The 24,061-nt window shown below is 42.9% G+C and overlaps 1 protein-coding gene across 4 annotated transcripts in view; it reads left to right on the plus strand.

Annotated features, from left to right (window-relative positions):
* Positions 1-24,061, plus strand: part of PIGB (phosphatidylinositol glycan anchor biosynthesis class B) — a 166,197-nt gene that overhangs the window by 1,656 nt on the left and 140,480 nt on the right. For all 4 annotated transcript variants that reach the window (XR_013609834.1, XM_078684865.1, XM_078684866.1 and 1 more), the window contains exons 2-3: positions 19,337-19,471; positions 23,816-23,934. Coding sequence is in view for 3 of the 4 variants with exons in the window: in XM_078684865.1 (XP_078540991.1) it covers positions 19,337-19,471; positions 23,816-23,934 (254 nt within the window). In the remaining variant the exon portion in view is untranslated. The remainder of the gene's footprint in view (positions 1-19,336; positions 19,472-23,815; positions 23,935-24,061) is intronic.

The raw sequence follows: 24,061 nt of genomic DNA on the forward strand, positions 1-24,061 counted from the left end.
CCTCCGTGGCTCCCTGACCCTCAGTGCCAGACAATCGTAATTATTTTTTTGTGAAGAGTTTGATGAGCAGAGAAGGCTTAGCCAGCAAACAATGAGTGTGTCGTAATGGTGGTCTTCTCAACTATGTGTTAACGATTGCCAAAGTGCGTGCACAAAGAGGTGGTTACAGATATGAAACAACTAAATTTCCTAGGATTTTAATTGCGCAGTGTGAATCCATCTGAAAATGCCGACAAAAACCAAGAGGCTCCATCGCAAATAAATAACAAGTATTTGCAATGCAATATGCGTCTCATTTGCAAGAGTTTAAGCTATTAGCATTGTAAATGACAATGCCTTTTATCTATGTAAATAAAAGGCAATGACATTTACAATGCCAATAGCTTAAACATGCTTAAATGCGAGACCTATTGCATTGCAAATGCTTGTTTGCTTTGCATTCTGGGACACGTATTCCGGATTTTACAATAGGATAAACAAGCCTGCAAGTCGAAAACATAGGCTAGATGAGCTATAGTTAAAAGAGGGGGTTTTCAGTAAGTAGGAAGTTGTGGCGCACAGCTAAATTTGCGTATGTGTCAAGAACGTTACAAGCAGATATGGTGCTAGCCAGGTAGGCAAGACCCCTGTGACCCCTATGTGTTTGTGGGGAAATCCCACAACAATATCGTACTGCCAAGTCCTGGGCACTCATATACGGGAGTAATTCGAAAAATTCCCTAAAACGTAACTCCATGAGAAAGATCAATTAAATAAAGTTTGCAGAGGAGTTGTTTCTTGTTTCCTTTAATTTCCTTTGCATTGTAAATCAATCAGCATAGAACAACCAGCCAACACATGTTTCGTCTAGGAGGATACTCCAATAGCTTATTCAGGGCTGTGTTGATGGAAACAAGGTGGTGTAATCGAGATGCCGGTGATAATTTCAACCCGGCAGGTCTGTACCCCTGGGTGTATGGGAACGTGCCCAATCGGTAAGGTGATCTGAAAACACGGTTTCAGGACTTAAAAAGAGCCACAGAAGTGCACACAGGTGTGTGTTCAAATGTGATAAATTTGAGTAAGATTGGTGAGCTGTGTCCCCTGGCTTCACGTCAAATCCACGTGATAGCGGGAAAGCAAAAAGAAGACACGGATATGTGTCAAGAGTCAACGATTGTGAGAGTAGCGGAAAACGTCCTCCGTGGCTCGCCTCCAAAGAGTAATGGTGGGACTAGCTACCAGAGCCTGTATTCACAGATCATGGCGAGATACGTGTAAGTAAAAAAAGAGAGGTGTAAGTGTAAGTACAGAGACAGATTGTGGAGAGACAGCTGAAGGAGAGTAGTAGACGAGGAGCCAGAGGGTGAATACGATATTCTTTGAGACAAGAGGATAATGGACAAGAGGATTGGCGTTAGGATAAGGTTGTCATCTTTTCTAAAACAAAATCCAGAGTTAACCTCCACTCACTATAAATTATAACCCTTTTGCAGTGACGCAGCGCAGCTTCCCAACAACCCTCAAACTCAATCCCACTAACCCAGGAATTACTTATCTTTTTACTCATGGGTGGGGCCCGTAACAACGCGAGTCACACATTCACACATCAATACTCACTGTCCCCGAGTCAGTGAAAAAGAAGGCGAGCTGCTGGATAAGCGGGGTACCTCATTAACCTAAATTCCAGATACATTATACATTATATACATTTCAAAGTTACTCAACAGTCATAAGGAGTAAAAAATCAAGATACTCCGCTATTTTGGTCGATGGACCAACTAGTAGAAGTCAGTTGATGGCGACTAAGTCCAGCTCAATCACAATATATTCCCATAACTTTCAAGTATCTAATTTGTCATGACTTTTTATTCTGAATAAAAACAGACTCTAGTTTATATTTTACAGGAAATTTATCTAGATTCATTAGGAAAGAAAAAAATAACATTTTCTTTAGATAAGCACAATTTAAGCATTTATTAAATACATTCAAGAAATGAAAACTTAGAAAGTATATTACCAATCTGCCATAGGAAGATGACAGAACTGCATAGAACAGGTTCCCTAGCTGACTGTCTTTCTAACCTCCTCGATGTCGCCCTCCCGAAATAAATCTCCGCAATCGATCCTTTGCCTCATCAAAAGTTAAAGTCCAAAAATATTTCAAAGTCTTTTGCGCCATAAAATTGTTCAAACCGTCAGCATGTCATGGTGCGAAATAAAATCCACGGAACCAACATTTTCGCTCATTCGCGCAAGCTCTTTTATACCCTTTTCACTAACTATCTAACTCAAAATTGAAACTTTTAGGGTCCGCACTCATTTCTTATTGGTCCATTAGAGGGGTGGTGATGATCACCTCATGTCCTCCTTGTTCAAACCAGTCCACGAATTTGCCCTGTCATTCCCAAGGTTTTTCTCATGACTTAATGTTCACATTTGTACTTGCCGTCCACTCCTTGTATCTTTTATACATAAGAACGTTTCAGCTCCTTCCTTTCCCAGGCTTTTAAATGCAGGCATCCTTTGGCACATCTCCCGTTCATAGGCCCAACTGGCCTTGACATCTTTTGCTCCAATTATAGGCCATTCACTCTTCTCTCATTTACACAGCACATGTGTGCGGGCCATCTTTCTGGAGTTAACTTTCATTGTTTCGTTTAAACAGCCATTTTCAGACTAGGCCGCACAAGCCTCAATGAAAACGAATACAAAAACAAACACAACAGAAGATAGATATAGAATTTTAGCCCTTCTGTTTACCTCCCACCATACTAAAATTCCTTATTAGTAATTACCTAGCAAAAGCACACCAATATTCGTCATTTACTCACCATCTGCGTTCTTTTTGCCACAAAACTCCTAACATAAGCACACAATATACACGTTTATTCAGTTATATCTACGATATCACAGCTCTATATTAGTGTGACTCATTGTTTTATTAGTAAATTAATTTCTGCCGAACAGCAATTAGTTTCCCGCGTGTTGTGTAGAATTCAAGTGCCCTCGGTTGGTTAATTTACATGCTTCACACTATTAGCATTATTATAGTTATGAGAGACTGACTTTACAAAGGGTACACAGAAAATGTTTGTCTCTCCCCTGTTCCATTAGCCGCAGGTGTGGTGAATACATATAGACCCACACATTATTTAGAAATTTTTTCCTACATAGCTCTGGTTACTATTTCATATCTACCACTTGAATCAAAAATCTGTGTGAAGAGGGGGTGGGGCCTCGTGTGAGGAAGTATCGAAGAGGCATTTGTGCACCCCGCCCCCCCCACCTCCCTTGCTGGTGCACTGTCTTGGGATGATTTCACACCCCTTAATGTACGTTGGCAGTTCAAAACCTAGGGAAACGAGCTGAAAAACCTCTATCGTACATACCAACCTTCCCAATTCAGGTGGGAGACTATCGATTTCAAGGCTTGTCTTCCGATTCCTCGGCAGACTTATGGCGACAGGGACAGGTCTTGTGTGACTTGGAGTGTGCTCTGCAAGTCACCTGCTCCTTTGTCACACACTCTGTCTGCTATAGCACTTTATCCATGCGCCTGACATGCAGGGAAAAAATGTGTATTTACATTTCTATAATCCGATCCTGCAGCAGCACAGTTGCAAGTCCCATACATGACAATAGACTCGATTCTGGACTCAACAGAAATCAATGGGAGAAATACAGTCTCTCAGTTATTTTTTGTAAATCTCCCACTTTCCTCTTCTGAAATGTTGGCATCTGTGCTCTCTGTACAGAGGTTTTCAGCTTGTGTTCCCTGCCATCGTTTGATATCAACTCCTCACCGGATGACCAGGTGATTGGAGCGGATATTGTTTGTCACACGGTGGCACCATGTGAGTTTTCAGATATGCTGTTCTCCTTTTTTAAATTACAACATGCTTGCATTTTAGGGGCCATGTTAATAGGAGTTATCATTAATGAACTCTATTTTGCTTCTTTAATTAACCTTACCCAAATAAAAGAATGAGTTGGGAGCAAAACGACTCGAACAGTCAGACTTAGATCAGTTCATTTGGAGGCTCACTTGCCTTGATCATTTATAGTCTGGGCCACTGGCATTAGGTGGCAGTTGAAAGTCCGAATTAGGCAGCAGGGTTGACTAAATTATGTTGTAAAAAAGGTGAATAATGCAGCACAGCAGACTTTAGTATTACTTAATTATTTTGTCCACTTGGTAACACTGGCATAAATGTCACCTCATTAGTGTCTATTTAACAACCAAATACAGCAGTAAGCAACGGAAAGATAACTAGTCAATCTTTGCAAAGGGCCTTTCACTGTGCAAGAACACTTGTCTCCACGCTTTTAATAACTTTTAATCTGTTGGAGTTAGAAAAAATCTGCAGAAGATGGATTATGTGACTAATCCATAATTATGTGGAAAACGCAGAAACTGCGGAGATGCTTAATTTCAGCAGCCCTGTTTATGGTCAACAGCGCTTGTGGAATTGAAGCTCCCAGAGTTTTGGTATGTCCTGGATACCACCGTTAATATTCTTCGCCCAGCCACATGCCATTATTAAAAGATCTTTGACAAAGTCATAAAAGACTACGTTCACTCGTATATGGTAAATCTCAATATAAAAAATGGTGTCAGCTTGTGAAATGTGTAAGTAATTACCTAACACATTCACTGTCAAGCAGGGTAATTTTAAAATTGTATTTGGGCCAAAATACCCTTACAGACAGTATACAGGACTCAAGTCAAACTTTGAGCTTCTAAGATGGCAATAGCTGTTGGCTGGGGCTTAGTCTCCCCTATGCAAATTTAGAAGTTCAACTAATTGAGAAAAAAGGCAGATTGGTTATTAAAGTGGGCAATATAAGATGCAGTCAATTAGCTAAAATACCTATTTTAGCAACTTTAAGGAGTTGGCAGTAGATACGACTCTCACCTCAGTGTTTTACATTATTAGATAATTTAGCTTATTTTGTACAGTCCTGCCAGACTTAAGTTCCAGTTTGTTATGTTATGTTATGTTATGTTATTTAATCTCTTCTATAGCGCACGGCTACTCCAAAGAGCATCCCTGCGCTTTAGCGAAGAGTGCTAAAGGCAGAGTGAAAACACAACAGCTAAAAACAAGAAGAACCAGAAGAACTCTATTGAGTAAAGAGCCAGGTTTTCAGCTCTTTCCTGAAGACAAGCAGACTATTGGCTTTTCTTAAGGAGAGAGGCAGCTCGTTCCAACCCCGAGAAGCCAGGTATCGAAACGAACGGCCTCCTGTTCTAGTACGCTTGATAGAGGGGACAACAGCTTTGGCCAAAGAAGCTGACCGAAGAGTCCTGCTGGGTAGATAGAAAGACAGACGTTTCCCAATGTACTTTGGACCCACGCGATGAAGGGCTTTAAAAGCTAGGGTCAGGATTTTAAATAAAATCCTATTGGAGATGGGCAGCCAATGCAGCATTTTGAGCAACTCAGTGGCTTTAGGCCTTCTCGGAAGCCCAAAAAAAGCTCTAGCCGCAGAATTATGCACAATTTGCAGACGGGCCATAAGATATTTGGGCAAACCCAGATAGAGGGCGTTCGCGTAATTCAAACGCGAACCTATCAGGGCCTGCATGATAGTTTTTTTGTGATGAAGTGACAGCAGAGGAAGAAACTTCCTAAGCATCCTCAGGATGCTGAAACATTTCCCTGATAACCCTATAATCTGGGGTCTGAATGATAGATCACAATCAATCAAAACTCCAAGGTTTTTCGCCTTGAGAGAGACGTCATCTGGGGGAAACATATCCTGCGGCCACCAAGCCTTCCAGCTGGGATCTGGCATACATCCAAAAAAAAGCAACTCCGATTTATCGGAGTTGCATTTTAGACCGTGCCGCTGAAACCATTCGAAGACTGCACCCAAGCAATCCCTGATCCGCATGCCGTCGAACGCCCCACCTCTGCCACAAGTGAACAGAAGCTGGGTATCGTCAGCATAGGATATGATCTGGGCAACAAAAGATTCCGCCACCGCCGCCAGAGGGGCCATATAGATGTTAAAAAGGGTGGGGCTGAGGATAGAACCCTTAGGAACCCCAACCTCTAGCGGCAACATTTCGGCGGAATGTGGAGGTGCCCAGATCATTTGCCGGCGGCCGGTAAGAAAAGATTTAAACCAGTTCAACACCGTCCCACGAAAGCCGATCTCCCAGAGTCTTAAAAGGAGACCCTCATGGGGGACGGTGTCGAAAGCCGCCGACAAATCCAACATAACCAACATGGCCTTACCTCCAGAGTCTAAAACGTCCCTGATAGCATTGGTGACCTCGAGAAGGGCTGTCTCAGTGCTAAAATTAGCACGTAAGCCTGATTGAGACATGTGCAAAAGGTTGTTTTCCTCGATGAAATTGGAGATCGACAGATGCACATGCTTCTCCGTCACTTTTGCCAGCGCAGGGAGGAGAGAGATCGGCCTATAGTTGGCATGAATAAGGGGATCCAGGGTGGGCTTTTTAATCAAAGGCAAAATCAAGGCACGTTTCCATGCCTGAGGAACCACACCGGTAGAAAGGGAGGAGTTAAGAAGTGGGTTCAGCAAGATGTTAAGAGCCGACGCCACTCTTCCCAGACATTTCGCCGGACAAGGATCCAGCGGTGAGCCAGACTTTAACCGGGAAAGGAGATCCAGAGAAATGGCGAGAGACATGGGGGGAAATTCGGAGAGAAAGGGGCCTACCCCCTCCAAGGAGGGGGACAAAAAAGGCACACGACCGTCTACCGACTAGGGGCAGATGAGAGGAAAAGATTCTTGAATGGACTTAATTTTGTTTACAAAGAACTCTGCTAATTGGTTAATCCAGGACTCGGAGTGCGAATGAGCGGGAATGCTCAGGGAAGGAGAGGTGAAATCTTTTACTATCCTAAAGATCTCTTTGCTAGCATTTTCAGCTTCATCTATTCTATGCTCCAAATAGGCTTTTTTTCCGTCCCAGATATGCCTATGGTAAGATCTGATCGCGACTCTATATTTCATTTTCTCAATAGGGTCATATGAGCGCCGCCAGGCCCTTTCGGCCTTCTTGCATTCCTGACGTAAAACCCCGAGATGGGAAGTAAACCACGGGGCAGACGCACGCCTCCCAGTGGATTTAACTTTTTTCTCGGGAGCTAACTCCTCCAGTCTGGCCGTAAGCCACTTCTGGAAGAGGTTAAGATTCTCCTCCAGATTGCCCGATAATTGACAGGGGAAGCTATGCAGGGCATCAGACAGCATTTCGGCCGAAATCTGATGAAAAGGCCGCGTGGCCCTCTTGGTGTCTCTTAATGTTCTCAACCATGTTTTTGTGGTAGAAAGCACCGCAAAGTTGATTAAGAAATGATCGGACCACAAGACTGGCTGTGGCGGAGACACACTAATCTGCCTCGTAGAAAATACCTGATCCAGAGTGTGACCTTTGTTATGGGTAGGCCAAGTGATAAAAGGGGCCAACCCTAACGGAGCCGTAATGTCAAGAAGTTTCATAACATCAGAGTCCGAGTTATTGTCCATGTGCAAATTAAGGTCACCTAATAGAATGCATTGTTCTGATCTAAGGCACGGCACAGAAAGCGCCACTTGAAGCTCATCGAAAAAAGACCCAAGAGGTCCAGGTGTTCTGTAAAGAAGAAGCCCTGCACAAGCTTGTGACGGGGAAAAACGAAGAGTGAAGCCCAAGGCCTCACAACCCGAGATGTTGTCAACGGGGAAAGTCTTACAGGAAATATGTTTCACACCTATGGGAGTGCAGTTTTTTCCTCTTGCCTCCTTCACTCTTCTGCTCTCAAATCCCTGACACCCTCCACCCCCTTCCAAGTTCTCCTTGTTGCTCTACTACCCACCTGTTGCTCTAACTGTTTTTTTTTGGGGCAACCTGCCCAACTCCTTGTTGCTTTCCTTTCACCGCTGATTCATGACATTGAGTTGCTCCTACGTTGCCCTCCCCAAAATCATACTATTTTTATATCAATTTTCTTTTTTCTGCTGGACGAGAATCTGCCTTTTAATGGCGAGATCTATTGACCAATGATTATTTCTATTACAGTTAACCATTTTGACATATATTCACCAAAGTTGCACTCTCAATTTAGAGATTATTGGGGGTCCCATTTATTTTTTAAAATTTTCCAATAAGTTCTTCCTTATTTAATCCCTGTGTTGAGTGAAGCACGAAGGGTGCACAAAACATGAAATTAAGTTGGCAGGAGTTCTGTGGCCGACCAATGAATCGATCAATCAATCAGTAACATCAGTGGTGAGCGATCATAAATATGGCGACAACATAAAGGTTGAATGAAAAGCCTACCTTCATTCCTAACTGAGAAATTGGTTGTTAGTTGAGGAAGTTGTGAGTCCTTCTCAAGCAGCAACCGCAATTCTTGTCCGGATGAACCACAAAAGTCACTCAATTAACTTATGCTTAACCCTCTGATAGCTAAGCACGAAAGCAGTCAGGCTTAACTTAGAGGCAATGAGTAAATTATTTATGCAGCACAAAATTGTAATAAAGTGAAAACACAACATAAGAAGAATCCCACACCAATTTAGCAAAATAGGGTAAACTGGTATACATTTTTTGATACCAAAATGACAGAAATCCAATCAGTAGAACCAAAGATATGCAATTTCAAAGATTTAAGATAAGTACAGCTCTTCAAAGCACGAAACGCCACCCGTGGTTATCTGGTTGTGTGAGACTGGGTGAAAGTCACAAGTTCAGTCCAACCGCATTAGAGTGGGTGTCGGATACAGGGACCAGGTTAGTCCAGCAGAAAACTCACCTTTTTAAGGCCAACCCAAAGTGTTCTGTTCGCAGTGGAGGAGGCTACAAGGAGAAGGGAGAGAGTCATGAGTGGTTGTCGCTGTAGCACGAGAAGGAGGCTGAGCATCGGGGACAGTTTCACTGTAGCGAGATAGTACTGTTGGGCGTCGCAAACGGTCATTGATGGAGCTTCGTGTTGGCTGTCACCACAGGCTGTCGATGATATAGCGCAAAGTGCAGATCTCACATTGGCGGTTGTCGCTGTAGCATGAAGAGTCACATCAGCAGAGTTTTGCGTTGGACGTCGGCGTTGCAGCAAGATCTTGGATGAAACAGACCCGTTAGTGGGGCGTGAATAACCCAAAATATCAGGATTTCTCTTTTATGTTTAAGAGGAGCTCAACTGATGCTACACCAGGGGTCCAGGACCTGGGAGACACCCCTTTGAGATCAGGAACTCACTCCAGCACAGAGGCCAGCAGAACTCGGGCAGGCCCAGTTGCATGTCCAGGGCAGCAGGTCAACTGGGTAATTGCAGGGAGATCTCTGGAGCTCGTTGTGTCTCTGTAGCTCAGAACAGTAGTTCAGTCAGCTGAACCTTGGAGTCACTTCACCCTGGGATGAAGGGTGCTGGTGAAATCTCCCTTTTCAAGCCTCAAGTAGGGTAGACCTCTGTAAGCAGGTCAGTCCTTCTTCTGGAGCATCCATGGGTCCAGGAGTGTACTGAAGAGTGGGTCTGAGGGTCCATTTTTAGGTCTCGCCTGGCGTTAGCAGAGCGCATGCGCCTCTCTCAACACGCAAGTGCCTTTTGCAATCGATTCAATTTCAGAAGGGGGCTTAAGCCACGCCCTTCTTTTCCATTGGTTTGCATCAGCGTTTATGTTAAACGCTGGCGCGTGATTGGCAATCGGGGTTTTGTGTTCACGCCTTGTCCACTTTTAGGACGGCCCATGTGGACAGCCCGACGCCATCTTTGTTCCCGCGACGTGGAAGCAGGCAGCTAATGGACCACTTTATTTACATTCTGCGCACTTTCACTTTTAGAGGTGCTGTGACAATCTCGTCCGCTTGTTTGCTCTGGTCCCTAATCCCTTGAAGTCGCCGATAGGTGTCATGTTGGCCTTACATAGGTAATTCGCAGGAGCATTATTAGCATATGTTGCTGGGAACAGTCTCTGTGGCTGCATCTGCTGCCCTGATTGTATGCATGCCTTTCTCAACAGCCTTTCTTCGTTGCTTGTTTTTGCGTGATCTGAGCTAGTTTTTCTGCAAATTTTTCCACTGCGGTTGGCCTCTTTCGAGGAGCAGGATACTGGAAGTTTCCAGATCCCGAGAACTGCCGAGAGAATCTGCTCTCTACAATAATAGCGCTTGCTTCCGGTCTTACCCTTCCAAGCGCCATAAAATCGCCCGATTCTGCAGTACTGGTACCTATTTTAGCGATCTCGGATAGATGAAAGGCTGAGTGAAAACTGGAGATTGCTATGCACACATTTCTACAGTGGCTGTTAGGTCAACTGGATTGCTTTGCATTTGAGGCAACTTCGCTGGAAAAAACACAAAAAGCAACCCTAACCCTTCAACTCATACAGTATGGCAGGTTTAAACTGTCAATGTCTAGGCAAAGAAAGAAGTGCCTGTTATATTGCAGATTTATATAGCGCAAACTCGCCACGAAGGTATAGGAGCGCTTTACACGAGCACCAGTTACGTTACACAAGAACACATTCATTTGTTCTTGGAGACACGGGGAGATTAAGTGATTTGCCCAGAATCACAAGATGCTGTTAATGTGCTCCTTTCGGTGATGCTTTGGCCCTAAAAGCAGCAATAAAAGCAGGCGGCTCGGGCGGAGCTGCTCTCCTCAGCCCTCGCCATCAAAGGGCACAGCAGCCACCCAAAAGCAAAAACAGAAGCCGAGGGCTTGGACGGATCTGTTCTCTGTAGCCACTGCCATCGATGAGCAGAGCAGTCACCCAAAGCGCCGCGTCCAGAGCAGGTAAGGGACCCATGGTTTCGAGGAGCCGTCCTGAGTGGTTTTCCCTGTGTTGGACTTATATTTGCATTAAACATCTGTACCTACCCCATGCCTCTTACAGCTAACCATTGCTGAAAAAGAAACCCGGTTAAACGCTGCGCTCGTCGGAATAAAGACCAACGAGCTAAACACAAGAGTGAATGATAAACACAAAGGCAAGATGTTCAAAGATATAACACACGGACGGTGCAGAAAGATTTATAGACCACTGAACCAATCCATGATAGAGTGGTCATCAGGAAACCTGGAATACCGGCTTGTCATCTATCTCGATTACTCCCAGAACAAAAAGAGTAAAGTATCCGTGAGGAACCTCTCCTAACCGTTCCCGCATATGAGAACATGAGCAAGGAATAATAATCCCAGAGTGCAGTGAGGCACCGGTTTGACTTCGTACAGATCCTTGAATCTGAATTTTAATTGTATTACATAAGGAGAACAAAGTGTATGTCCTGAAGAAGATGATATCAATAATATATATGCCATCGAAACGCGTCGACGCCTGATGATTAAGGGATGTTAAATTGGGCCCAAGTCAGCATCATACTAGAGACAAGAGAAATAGAAGGGTGCTCTAATGCTGGTTATTGATTAAGACAATTACCACAAGCAAAGACAGAGGCCATTGTCTTTTTAGGTTTTTCCTTTCAACATACATTCTGGTTTTTAACTGTATTTTAATTCGAAATTGTTTGATGTATAAATTGTATTTTGTGAAATTGTTTTTGATAAAAATAAATTGATGAATATATTTCTTAGATATAAGAACCTAGTTGTTTGATTTATAAGTGCTTCATTTGGGACCCATATGAAGGGGTGTGGTTGAGTTGTGTAAGGAGTGTGATTGCTGAACATTTATTTTCTACCCAAAGGGAACCTTCTTGTTAACTCTTACAGCTAAACACAATATGCTAATAACCATTCCACGGTATGATCACAGGAGACGTAACTTTTAGAGTAACTCTCACACTACATAAATAACCAGCATTAAAAATGCAATACGTCCCGCCTTTAATTAAGTTAAAGCCATTTGCTTGCTATACAAATGGCTTTAACTTAATCAAAGGCGAGACCTATTGCATTTTCAATGCTTGTTATACCTAGTGGTAATTTTGAAATGGGAGAAGCTTCTGGAGTTTTCTCCCCACAGAGGTATTGGGAATTTCCTTCCTCCCTCCCCTGGTCCCAGTCTGTCTGGAATCATGATTGCTTAGTGTGAAGAGTTTTGTGTATGTGCTGGGGCAGTGTGGTAGGTGACAGCCCCCTCGTCAAATCATGATGGCCATCCTGCCAACACCCAGACCCTCCTTTGTGTGGCTATCTGGGAGGAATACACAAAGACCAACTGCCAGCTACACCTAGTCATGTGACCCAGGAACAGGTTTCAGGCTTCAAATGGGCAAGAAAATGCCAATTTTCTAAAAGTTGTGTAACGGCTACAATAGTTGAGGGAAAATAATGTGTATATATAGGAAATGAAACTCTAATTATACTGTAATGAAAATAAAAATATATGGCTCAGTGCAGCAACAGAGAAAACAGAAAATAAGGTACCTACAATAGATAGATTATTTCTTCCTCACGGTCGGAGAGTGGTTGGCAACCTGAAGTGAATTTAATTCCCTGGGGCTTTAATTTGTGAACTCGACAGCGCTTTGAATGTGTTGTATGGAATCCAATACTTGTGTTCGAGAATTCAATCCCAGTGTAATTTATACACACATGATAGCGGAACTATGCTTCCTTGAGACAATACAGATATGTTGGTGCAAATTCTCTTGAACTGACATTTCAGAATATTATGTGCTACAAATTGAATTTTATGGTTGCTCTCAAACAATGCTTTATGTCCTGATGATGACTTAACAAATCAATAAGGTCGAAACACCGTTGTCTTTCTCCTTTGGCAAACCAAGAGGAAGCATATATTGCATTCTGATCTTGGTATAATACGGACAAGCATTTGTATATTTTTTCCTCTGTCATTGGGTCTGTTTTTGTTTACACTGTGATTTGTATTATGTTTGTGTGTAACCTTATGAGCACCAATTGTTTGTTTATATTAGATTTTGTACTATCATGTTTTACAAAAATATTCGCAACAGCAAAACAAGTTTTCTGTAAAAACCTATTGTGGCTACCTTATTTTCTGTTTTCTCCATTGCTGCACTGACCTATACATTTCTGATTTGATTACAGTATAATTGGTGTTTCCTTTCTTGTAAAAAAAATAAATTTCCCTGAACCATTGTAGCAGTTACATTGTTTATTGTCCCCAGGTCATGGGGAATAGGGCTGCCCCTGTTTGATGTAATCATACATTTTCTAAAGTGTCATTTTTAGGTCGAGGACCTAAAGGCTGCGCTTGCGCAGTCTGGGTAGGAGATTTAATGATTCTTAGTAGGGCTTTAGAACCCGCCTCCCTGGCCCGTCTATCCTCCATTGGCTGGCTTCCTAAACGGAGGCCAGCCATTGGAGGAGAGAGCCGTCCCTCCAAAGAAGCTCCGTCTTTTTCGGATTTGGGGGCGTACGTTTTGCTGTTCTTTAGACAGTGACGTTGTCTGTCACTCAAAACAGCAAAACACGCCCCCAATCCGAAAGATTTCATAGTTGCCGGCCGCCATTTTATTTTGTTGTTGTTGTCAGCTAGCCCGTCTAGGACCGTGCGTCCGCGTTACACACGGTCTGTCTTTCTTTTATTTTACCTCTCCCCTTTTGTCCTCCCCATCCCAATGTGCCGTGTCTTTTTCCCGCTGCCTGCTCCGGGCGCCCCACTGCCACTGGAGACGGTGTCTGGAGCCTCTCCCGCCGCCGCTGAGCCACCGCTCAAGCCGATCCTGGCTGTGACCCTCGCGCTGTCTGAGCTGCTCCTGCGCACCAGCCCCGCACCCCCGATCTCCCCCGCCGAGCCGTCGCCTGCTATGCTGCTGCTGCTGCTGCCCCTGGGGAGCAAGGGCGCCTAGCCCCCGGCCTCTGTCCTGAAGAGGAGCGAGCACCGGCACCACCGGCAGTCCGAGGATGCGAGGCTGAGCGCCGAGGGGGCATCTCCGAGGCCCCGCGCACCATCAAGAAGGTGAGAGATGGAAGTGTAAGGATAACCCGTGCTGATCATAATGCTGTATATCTCTCAACTTTCACCAGAATATTTCGTCCCTGAAATTTTTTAGAACCTTCCACCCCCCCTCCCTCCTACCCCCATCAAACACACGCCCAGGTGGATGGACTGACTGACGACACCCTCATAAAGCCGAAAAGGGACATGTATGTAGCATGCCTCAAAGATTCAAATCAAGGACGAGGCGTTTCACGTTCCGGTATTATACATCGACTCTCCGATGTCTAACGAGATAGACAACCACTTTAGGAGGTCAATAAAAGCATTGACAAAAGTTCCAATTGTGTCACTGCTATGCCAAATCACATTGCGTGCCTCCTTGCGCATGTTTGCACGCATTCAACCGGTACTGGACTTTGGCTGTGACCCTCACGCTGTCTAAGCCGCTACCGCGCACCAGACCCGCACCCCCGATCTCCCGCGCCGAGCCGTCGCCTGCTATGCTGCTGCCCCTTGGGAGCAAGGGCGCCTAGCCCCCGGCCTCTGCCCTGAAGAAGAGCGAGCTGCCGCACCGGTACCACCGGCAATCCGAGGATGCGAGGCTGAGCGCCGAGGGGGGCATCTCCGAGGCCCCGCGCACCATCAAGAAGGTGAGAGATGGAAGTGTAAGGTTAACCCGTGCTGATCATAATGCTGTATATCTCTCAACTTTCACCAGAATATTTTGTCCCTGAAATGTTTTAGAACCTTCCACCCCCCCTCCCTCCTACCCCCATCGACACACACGCCCAGGTGGATGGACTGACTAACGACACCCTCATAAAGCCGAAAAGGGACATGTATGTAGCATGGTTTCAAGCAATGCCTGTTGCCCAAAAACTGTTGCCTTTTATGCCAGGTCCATGATGGGCAGTGGAACGAGCGCTAATGAGCCTGGGATAGATTGTTCTTGTTTCTCCTGACAGCTTATGTGTGCTGATCAGCGGCATGAGAGGTAAGTGCCGGTCTTGGGGTGGGAGGTATTTGTAGCATGTTTGTTTGTTGCTTATTGTTAGCATGCATTCCACATCGCTCTCAAACACACTACCTCACAACTTTACTCTCTATCTCACTCTCTCTCTATCTCACTAGCTCACTCTATCTATTTCTATCTCAATCTCACTATCTCACTCTCACTACCTCACTATATCACGACTCCCTCAAAAATTCACTACATCACTCTCTCACTAACTCACTCTATCTCACTACCTCACAACTTCACTCTCTCTCTAACTCACTACCTCACTCTCTCTCTATCTCACTACCTCACTCTCTCTCTCTTTCTATCTCACTAAGTCACTTTCACTCTCTCTTTCACTACCTCACTCTCTCTCTATCTCACTACCTCACAAACGCACTCACTGTTTCTATCGCACTACCTCAGAACATCCCTCTCCCTCACTACCTCACTCTTTCACTACCTCACTCTCTGTCTCTCACTACCTCACTCTCTATCTCTCTCTCACTACATAACTCTCTCTACCTCACTACTCCACTCTATCTATCTATCTCACTACCTCACTATCTCACAACTTCTCTCTCTCAAAACATCACTACCTCACTCTCTCACTACCTCACTCTCTAGCTCACAACTTCACTCTCTCTCTCTCTAACTCACTACCTCAACCACTCTCTATCTCTAAACCCCTGGGTGTCCGTGCGCTTAAAAAGTTTAGAATAACATAACTCACTTTCACTCTCTTTCACTACCTCTCTCTCACTACATCACAACATCACTCTATGCTTATATCTCACTACCTCACAACATCCCTCTCCCTCACTACCTCACTCTTTCACTACCTCACTCTCTATCTCACTACCTCACTCTCTATCTACCTCACTCTCTCTCACTAACTCACTCTCTCTCCATTTCAATACCTCACTCTCTCTCTCTCTATCTCACTACCTCACTCTCTCTCTGCTAATGCAATAGGTATCACATATGCAATAAAAAGCTAATGCAGATAGAAATGACAATGCCATTTATTTAGGGATACAAAAAAGATAAAAAAATAATGAGCAATACCAATAGCTCTACCTATAATATTGCCGAGACCATTGCATTGTAAATGCTTGTTAAAATTCTGTCTTAAAATCCAACCTTACCATTAAAGAGGTTTTTACATTACAATTCCTCAAATACCAAACATGAAATTCCTAGCCAAATGCTATCACTTATTAAATGTAATATGGTAACCCAATGGTATCCTATAGGAGATATAGGTCTTCCTATAGTGAAAAACACATTTGGGAATTTTTTTACTACCAGGACATGTAAAACTTAAAAGGACATATCCAACTTTTTAAATGCAATGCACCCTGACTTACAGGCTGTTTAGAGCACAGCCTAGGTATGACATATATGTATTAAAATGGAAGGATTTAGGCCTTGCTAAAGGTACATTTTCCCAGGTTGAAATGGCAGTTTGAAAAAACTGCACACACATGCTGCAATGGCAGGACTAAGATATTCTTAAAAGGCTACTTAAGTGTGTAGCATAATAAGTGCTGCAAGCCCACTAGTAGTATTTAACTTACAGACCCAGGTTAGATTTAGTACCACTTTACTAGGGATCTACAAGTAAATTAAATGTGCCAATTGGTTGTTAACCAAGTTTACTATGTTTAGAGGGGAGAACACAAGAACTTCAGTACTGGTTAGTAGTGGTAATGTGTGCAGAGTTCTAAAGCTAACAAAAACGGGTTCAGGAAATAGGATGGTGAAGACAAACAGTTTGAGGAGGGCCCTGCAGAGAGGGCCAGGTCCAACATGAAGTCTTGCAGTTCTTATAGCGTGCATTCTGAAAAATCATTACCTAAACATATACAGCAAAAATAAAGTTTAAACATTGACCTCCTTGTTCACTATCCATGCCCTCCCACTTGCCTTTGGAATTTGAAATGCACTCAATACTTTTCCCATAGCCGGTATAAACAGTCTTCTTGCTGAACATTAATGAGAGAGTAAAGCTTGATGAATAAATAGATGCTTATGACTGGTATAAGACTCCGCCATTGGAGGCCAATGCTGATTATTGTTTTGGACAAATGGTTACCTGTGTGTGATGCAGAATAAATTAACAAAAGGATTCAGAGAGCACACTGTTAATCAGAACTGGGTGACCAGTAGCTAAAATGGAGACAAGCATAATAAATCCTGAAAATAGAAGAGGGTTCAATAACTCTATTTTATCAATAATCAATTATTAGAGTAAATAACAATATATTGTGGTTCTCTAATGCTGTAGAGGGCTTTTTGATTGGCATGATACTAACACCTAAGTTCCAAGGCTGATTACTTTGTGGAACTCGCCAGAGCCCATACCACTATTGGACTACATTCACATAACCGTTAGGAGATTTGTTTTATATGACATGTTTATTGATAATAATACTGTACTTTCTGGGCTTCCTGTTGTTGGTGACCAATTAGTTTGTCAATTGTGGGTTCGCTCCAGTCAATACCTTCACCTCCGCTTTCAGTTCTTTCGTCGCACATACCTGTCCTAAAATCCAAAACATAGGGCACACCAACGACTGGGACCAGGAGTGGAGTAGTCCCAATGCGAACATTGGTGCACCCCGACTGAAGCCGTCACTATCAGTAAATCAGTTATGGTCAGTAGCAGGTGATAAAGATTCTTGTAAGAATGACAGACAATGGTTGTCGTTTCAAAGCTTTATATAAAGAATTAATAGTCAGTTTACATCGAACACGCTATAAGCAAATTCAGCAGCAAAGCATACAAATCAAAAGTACAGAGCCCTCAGTACAGTTCCAATTGAAATCTGGCATAGATTTGCCTGCAAAAGGTGGAGAAATGGGTCTCATTTACATAGAAATCTACACATCCTTTTATGGAACTTCTGACAAAGACATTCATACATTCTACATGGGTGCATGGCTCTCAGCTTGTGGACAGCATTTTCCTAAAGATGGCAACATTCAATTTTAGGGGTACAGACCAGGCTGTCCACCCTGGGTGTGGCCGGCCTTTCAGAGGGGAGGTAGAGACTACCTCATGCATAGCTTATTTCCCTTCTTGCTTGGATGCTAGCGTGCCTGGAGCAAGGGTAGGGCTGTTTCCTCGCCAGGTGGACGGTCCTGATCCATATCAGAGATGGTGCAGTCTTTGAAACTCACTGCTCTGATGTGCCAATTTACTAGCCTGCTGAGGAGGAGGGAGGCGTTACCTCCATCCTACCTACCCAGCCTTTTGTTTCTGACTCCTGGGAGTAATCACACTGCGTGGCAGGAGGTCAAAATCCTGTCTTGGTGACAGTACACTCAGGAAAGCGTGGCTGGTCAGCCAGGGCACAGTGAAACCTGGGGCAACCAGGGGACAACTTCTAAGGTATCACCTGGGTGCATGCCACGTCACCCTGGTCATGAAAATAGTGTCAGGGGTGAGAAGGCACATTGTTTGATAACAAACATGACATATTTTAGTGATATCATAGTGGAGCTGCTAGTTGGCAGCCAATGTTATCCTATGGACCACTAATACATATAGTAATTTCCAGTGGGGAATGCTATTATAGGGACATATAGGCTTGCACGTATATGTCCACATCTTTAGTAAAATTGCACCCTGCCTCCTGGACTGAAGAGGCCTACCTTAGGGGTGCCTTGCATACATTAAAGGCTGTGTAGGTGACTGTGCCACACATGGTGAGGATACAGTAGAGTTCAAGCGTTTTTCACTGCTCCTGCAGTGGCAGGCCTGCTGTCAGTAGTTTGCTTGGGTCAGTCAGGGTGGCACAAACTCGTGCTGCACCCCTGGAGACCACCTTTCCAACAATGCCTTGGTTACCCCTGGTACCATATACTAGGGACTTATAAGGGAGTAAAGTCTTTGCCAATTGGTGATTACCAAGAAGAACATAACAGTTTTAGGAGACAGCCCAGGCACTGGGGTTTGTGCAGCAGATTCCAGTGCACTCTCAGAGCCATAACCTTCAGTTTTTGGAGCAAAAAGTGGGTGGTGCCATACTAACGGGGGCACTTTCCTACTACATTGTAAACTTAACCTAGCTTCGTGTAAGTCTAATTTGTGATGCGCTCACAACTGTTCATATGTTGTTAAATAATGCACAGATCTGACATTGTCCCAGAGAATTATAGACTATGAAAATACTGCCTTCTGTGAAATAATAATAGACAACCATGTAAAATATGTGACTAACTGTACATTGTAATGATTTTGCAAGTAGCTAAAGGAGTTTCGTGACCATATACTGTGTGGATGTAGTTTAAAAATGCATTTCCTTTTAAGGTCCTAGAAATTCCAGTTCAGTTCCAATACCATTGTAATAGAATAATCACTGCCCCTTCACAGCACTTGCATGCTCATATCTAACAGTGCTGTAATGTCAGAAATGTTCCATCAGTGGGATACCCACATTTCTGCCATTAAAGCAGATTTAGAAACATAAAGTAATAATAATTTATGTTTTGTTTCCACAGGTCTTTTTGGTGAAAACGTTTATCTGGTCTTGCTGGCCATAGCTTTCCGAATAATTAATTGTTTTTTAGTGCAAACAAGTTTTGTTCCAGATGAATATTGGCAGTCACTAGAAGTTGCCCATCACATGGTGTTTGAATATCCTTTTGATTTTGGATCTATCATAAGTTGTATTATGGCCTTCAGTGTTGACCATGGATTCCAGACAGTTTGTAGCGATAAACCAGAAAAGAATGTGTTTGCATGATCTGCTTTTGCTCGAGGATGCAAGTATATTTTGGGATTGATCAGAGTGTAACCTCATTAGGTTTCCTTTGAGAAAGAGATCTCACAAACAAGAAATCATAACTGGTATAATTGTGTATTTGACCTTCAAGCTGTCCAGTCATTTCCCAAACTTCTAACTTGTGTAAATCTATGCAAGAGAGGTATAATTTTTACTTAGTGAATTGTAAAGGCCAAAGGTACTCAATGACTATGCAGTGGGATCTGGGCTGTATTATCAAGACCGGGCTGGTTCTAGGATTTGCGAGGCCCTGGGCCAAAAGGAAATGTGCGAGGCACCTCTAATTTACACAAGTGACCCCTTGCAAGGAGACCATTCAGAGACACTGTGGGACGCCCATTGTCCAGCATTTTAGCGCCCTCACAGTATTAACTTTCAGCCCACAAGCAATTCTCACACCTTCAGCCAGATAGATGTGAGAATCGCTTGTGGACTAAACGTTAAAACTGTGAGGGCGATAAAATGCAGGACGACGGGCCTCCTGCAGTGTCTCTGAATGGCCTCCTTACATTTGGGACACGAGGAAGTGCCTCCCTCTCCTAGGCCTCCAGACACCATTCCTGAGACCCTAATTGTAAGGAGACACCTTTCTTTTAGTGTTTTGGCAGGGAAACAACAGAACACGCATTGTTACGGTGCGAGGCCCCATGCTGGTGGGCTGAGTGCGAGGCCCTGGGCAGCTGCCCATGCCTAGCGCCGGCCCTGTATCAAGATTGCTACAAAGAGTTACTGAAGTACAGTGTGCTAGGACACTATGCTGCAGCACCTGCGAAATTCAACAAAACAATTTATGGGTTAAATCAAATAAACTACTAAGGATCAGAGTCTTAATGGGGAGGCACATTCAACAAAGATAGTTACGACTTGCTATGCCCTAGTTGATATTATTAGATCTTAATATGTCTGAGAAGTAGGGGGCACTCGGACAGCTTGCTCTTTGTGCTGTCTGGCTTATTTGAAAATGTTTGCGGAAACAGCTCATTGCAACTTGATGTATTTCACAGAATTATTACATTTTAGCACAGTAAAGGCTTTCTTAAATACCTTCATGTTGAAATATATACTAATAACCTGTTTGGAATTTGCAGCAAAATCAGATTTGAAAATATTGTTTGACCTCTTTGTAGTTTGAACGCTTATAAGTTTCCTAACTCGAAGTCACACATCTATGTGCAATATCATATTTTTTGGACCCATCAGATAACTCTGGTTAAAAATTGAAAAGCCAGGTCTTGGGTTTCTGCATGAACTCTGCATTTTGATAATTCTCTTATCTCCAGTGGAAGGCTTTCGCCACCTGAAAAGCGAAAACTCAGTCACTTTGACAAAGTTTCATATTTTTTTTGTTTTTCGTACCCTTAGAAAATTTTGGAAACGTTTTTTTTTTTTTCCACTTTGGAAAAGCGCAAAAGAATATTTGCCAAATGAAGAGAGGACTTTTGTCTAAAATAACGTTAAAACTGATACAAAGGCATGGCAGAGATAGGGAAAGTTGCACTGTCCAAGATGATAACTTACCTAGATTCCTCTGTTGGTTTGCAAATGCCTGTTTTCATTCTGAGATGATTCTTCAAAACGCGGAACTTTTCGCTGTTAGATTTGATATGTAGTAGAGGCAGACACAAAATTGCGCGGTCCGTATGCTCCAGTTGCCATCTACAGAGGGAGGCCTCAATATGCCTTAGTTGCAAAACCTATTAAATGGCGGCCCAACTGCAATGGTGCTCCCGATGGTGCGGTGACAGGGAGCGGGGTGAAACAGATCGCTGTTTCGTTGACTCTCTTATTTGACCCTCCCCCCCCGCGGCACTAGTGCTTAGCGATCAAAACCAGATGGGTTTGAAGTTTGAATGCAAGAGCCTAAGAGCGAAATGCGTCCATATAAATTTCTGCTATTTATAATATTACTGCGGTGGTAATTATGACCATCTGTGTTTTTGTCATAAAGAGTTAGCCAGTGTTCTTCCACTTCTGAATGAATTTATGATCCTGCTCTACATTGTATCTGTACAGTGAATACGACCTGAGGTAGTTATCTTGCACTTTCTGCTTGCCTACTGCTTGATACTTGCCGGCTGGGCCACAAAAATATCAAAAATGAGCATTGTCACTTTAAAAGAATTAGAAGCACAGTGGTCTTTAGGAAATACGCTCCAAATTATTACTGGTTTAGACATGCTTCTTTCACTAAGAGTTCAAATTATTATGTAAATTATCTTTGTTGCTTCTAGTGTAATTTGTTTGATTCCGATTATGGGTATTTTTACCTTTTCAAATTCAGTATTATTTAACATCCAACGTTGTTGTGTTGGTTCTCAAGGCCCTTTCTCTCACGTTTTAGTTTCTAATGTCCTTTGGAAAACTGTTTTCTATTTTCTTTAGATTTGTTAGTGTGCCAAAATGTCTTTGTCCAGTTTTATCTTGTGATAATGGCTCTAAACATCCTCTCTATAGAAACTTCCTTTGCTCTTTTGGGTATATTGTTTAATGCTTGATGGAATGATGATGACTATATTTTAACATTCCATTCACCAATTTGCATTTAATTTGCAATGTTTATTGGGTTGACATGGAAGAGTAGTCATATGATGAAGGCAGTAGTCCTACTTTAATTTCGGATTACCCATTAATCAGACGTCAGAACATAAGCAACGTTTTAATTCATGAATAGATATGCCCATTTTTACAATTATTTAGAATTTTTAAAGTGCGGCTATCACCCAACGGGCATCTTGCCGCTGGTAAATCCCCGAAGAGAAGAGAAGCGAAGTCAAGCATTTATTGGGAATGAGTTATCTTTTCATCCATTTATCTATTTGCTCAGCAGGGTTGTGTTGGTTCTAAAGGAAAGAGGACGTTTATTCCAGAGACATGCACATTGTACCTGAAAGGTTCTGCCTCCCACTCTTGTTTTCTTAAGGGGGAGGGTAGACAGGAGGGCATCCTGGAAGGACCTTAAAGTTCTAGAGTGTTTATATAATTTAGTCATTTGCTGAGGGCTATAGGTCCTGTGCCATTTACTGCCCTATGGGTGATGCATAGTGCCTTAACATGCACATTTCCTTTACTGGTACCCAGTGTAGTTTGTGTAGTGTTTCTAAGGCTGAGTCCCTTCTCCCTTATTTAGCACTAGTTTAGCTGCCAACACCTGGATCCTCTGGAGCAGTTTGAGGTGGCAATCAGGACTACATAGTGACAGGGAGTTACAGTAGTCTAATCTAATTAGGATTGAGGTTGTATCACCAGTTTTCTATAAGGTTGAGGGAATAAAGGGACTACGTTCTTTATAGTTCTGAGGAGTCCATGACAGGTTCCTACTGTTTTGCTGATGTGGGCTTCCTTTGAGAGATTATTATCAATTTGGATTCCTAAGTTGCGTACTGGTTTCCGATGTATTATGACAATATTATGAGATCCAAATTAAAATCCAAGAGATTGGGTGATGGATATTTTTCTTCACTCTATACAAGAGCAGGAAGAGTTTTGAAGTGTAATTCTGCTGATCAGCTTTTGGCTTTGAGAAGTGGCCAGGAAGTGAAAGCCACTCTTTCCTGACACTGGGGACAATCCAGACCTTAATTTCTTGTTTTGGAACTTGTGTTGTACAATTTAGAAGACAGAAAAGAGAGAGAGCTCTTAATGTGCTTCATTTTTTTAGGTCCCGGATTGCAGATATATTCCATCGCTTTGCATCTGATGTTTATCTGACTTGTGATAGAAAGAAGCTAGATAAATGGGTTAGGCTTTACAGTATACATATAGTATGTGAACTGGTTTATAGTAACGATCAAAGTCTGAAAGAATCACAATTTGTTTTCTGCTTTGATCATTTATACTTTGTTTCAAACCAGGCCAGGGTTTTATCCGTCCTTAATTTATTTTTATAGGCCCTTGCTATTGTTGTTTGAATAATGTGTTCCGAATATTTAATGAAGGACTAGTAAAGATACATTATTTTAATTTTCAGTATTCTTCTCCAGTGTGAAAACTTAAAGGTGAAACTATGTTCTGCCTATCAAGGAAAAACACTGCATTTGTATTAGCATAGAGGTAACTGTGCTTTTTTAATAGTTTAACAAGGTACTGCAGAAAATGGACCTAAATGGAGCGTGTAGTCGAAACGGGTATATTGGCTGTAAAATTGAACTTTTTAAGCATGTTTAATTCTTTGAAATGTCTCTCCTTAACAATCTTAATTATGGTTACTTAACCTGGGAATGGATTGAAGGATTGCGAGGCTACTCTTACCCATTGTTCTTTGCAAGCATCTACAAAGCTCTACAGCTACTGAACAAGGATAACGTCCAGCTGCTGGTGAGTGGGTTGATGCACGAGATAGGCGTACGCCGTTATTACTTTTATTCATAAGCCTCTCTGAAACTTGAATGTTATTGGTAGGAGAGTAAATCACTGTATGTTCAAGGTGCACTTTGTGTTTTTT

The sequence above is a fragment of the Lissotriton helveticus genome, chromosome 3_2 (assembly GCF_964261635.1).
Source record: "Lissotriton helveticus chromosome 3_2, aLisHel1.1, whole genome shotgun sequence".
NCBI lineage: Eukaryota > Metazoa > Chordata > Amphibia > Caudata > Salamandridae > Lissotriton > Lissotriton helveticus.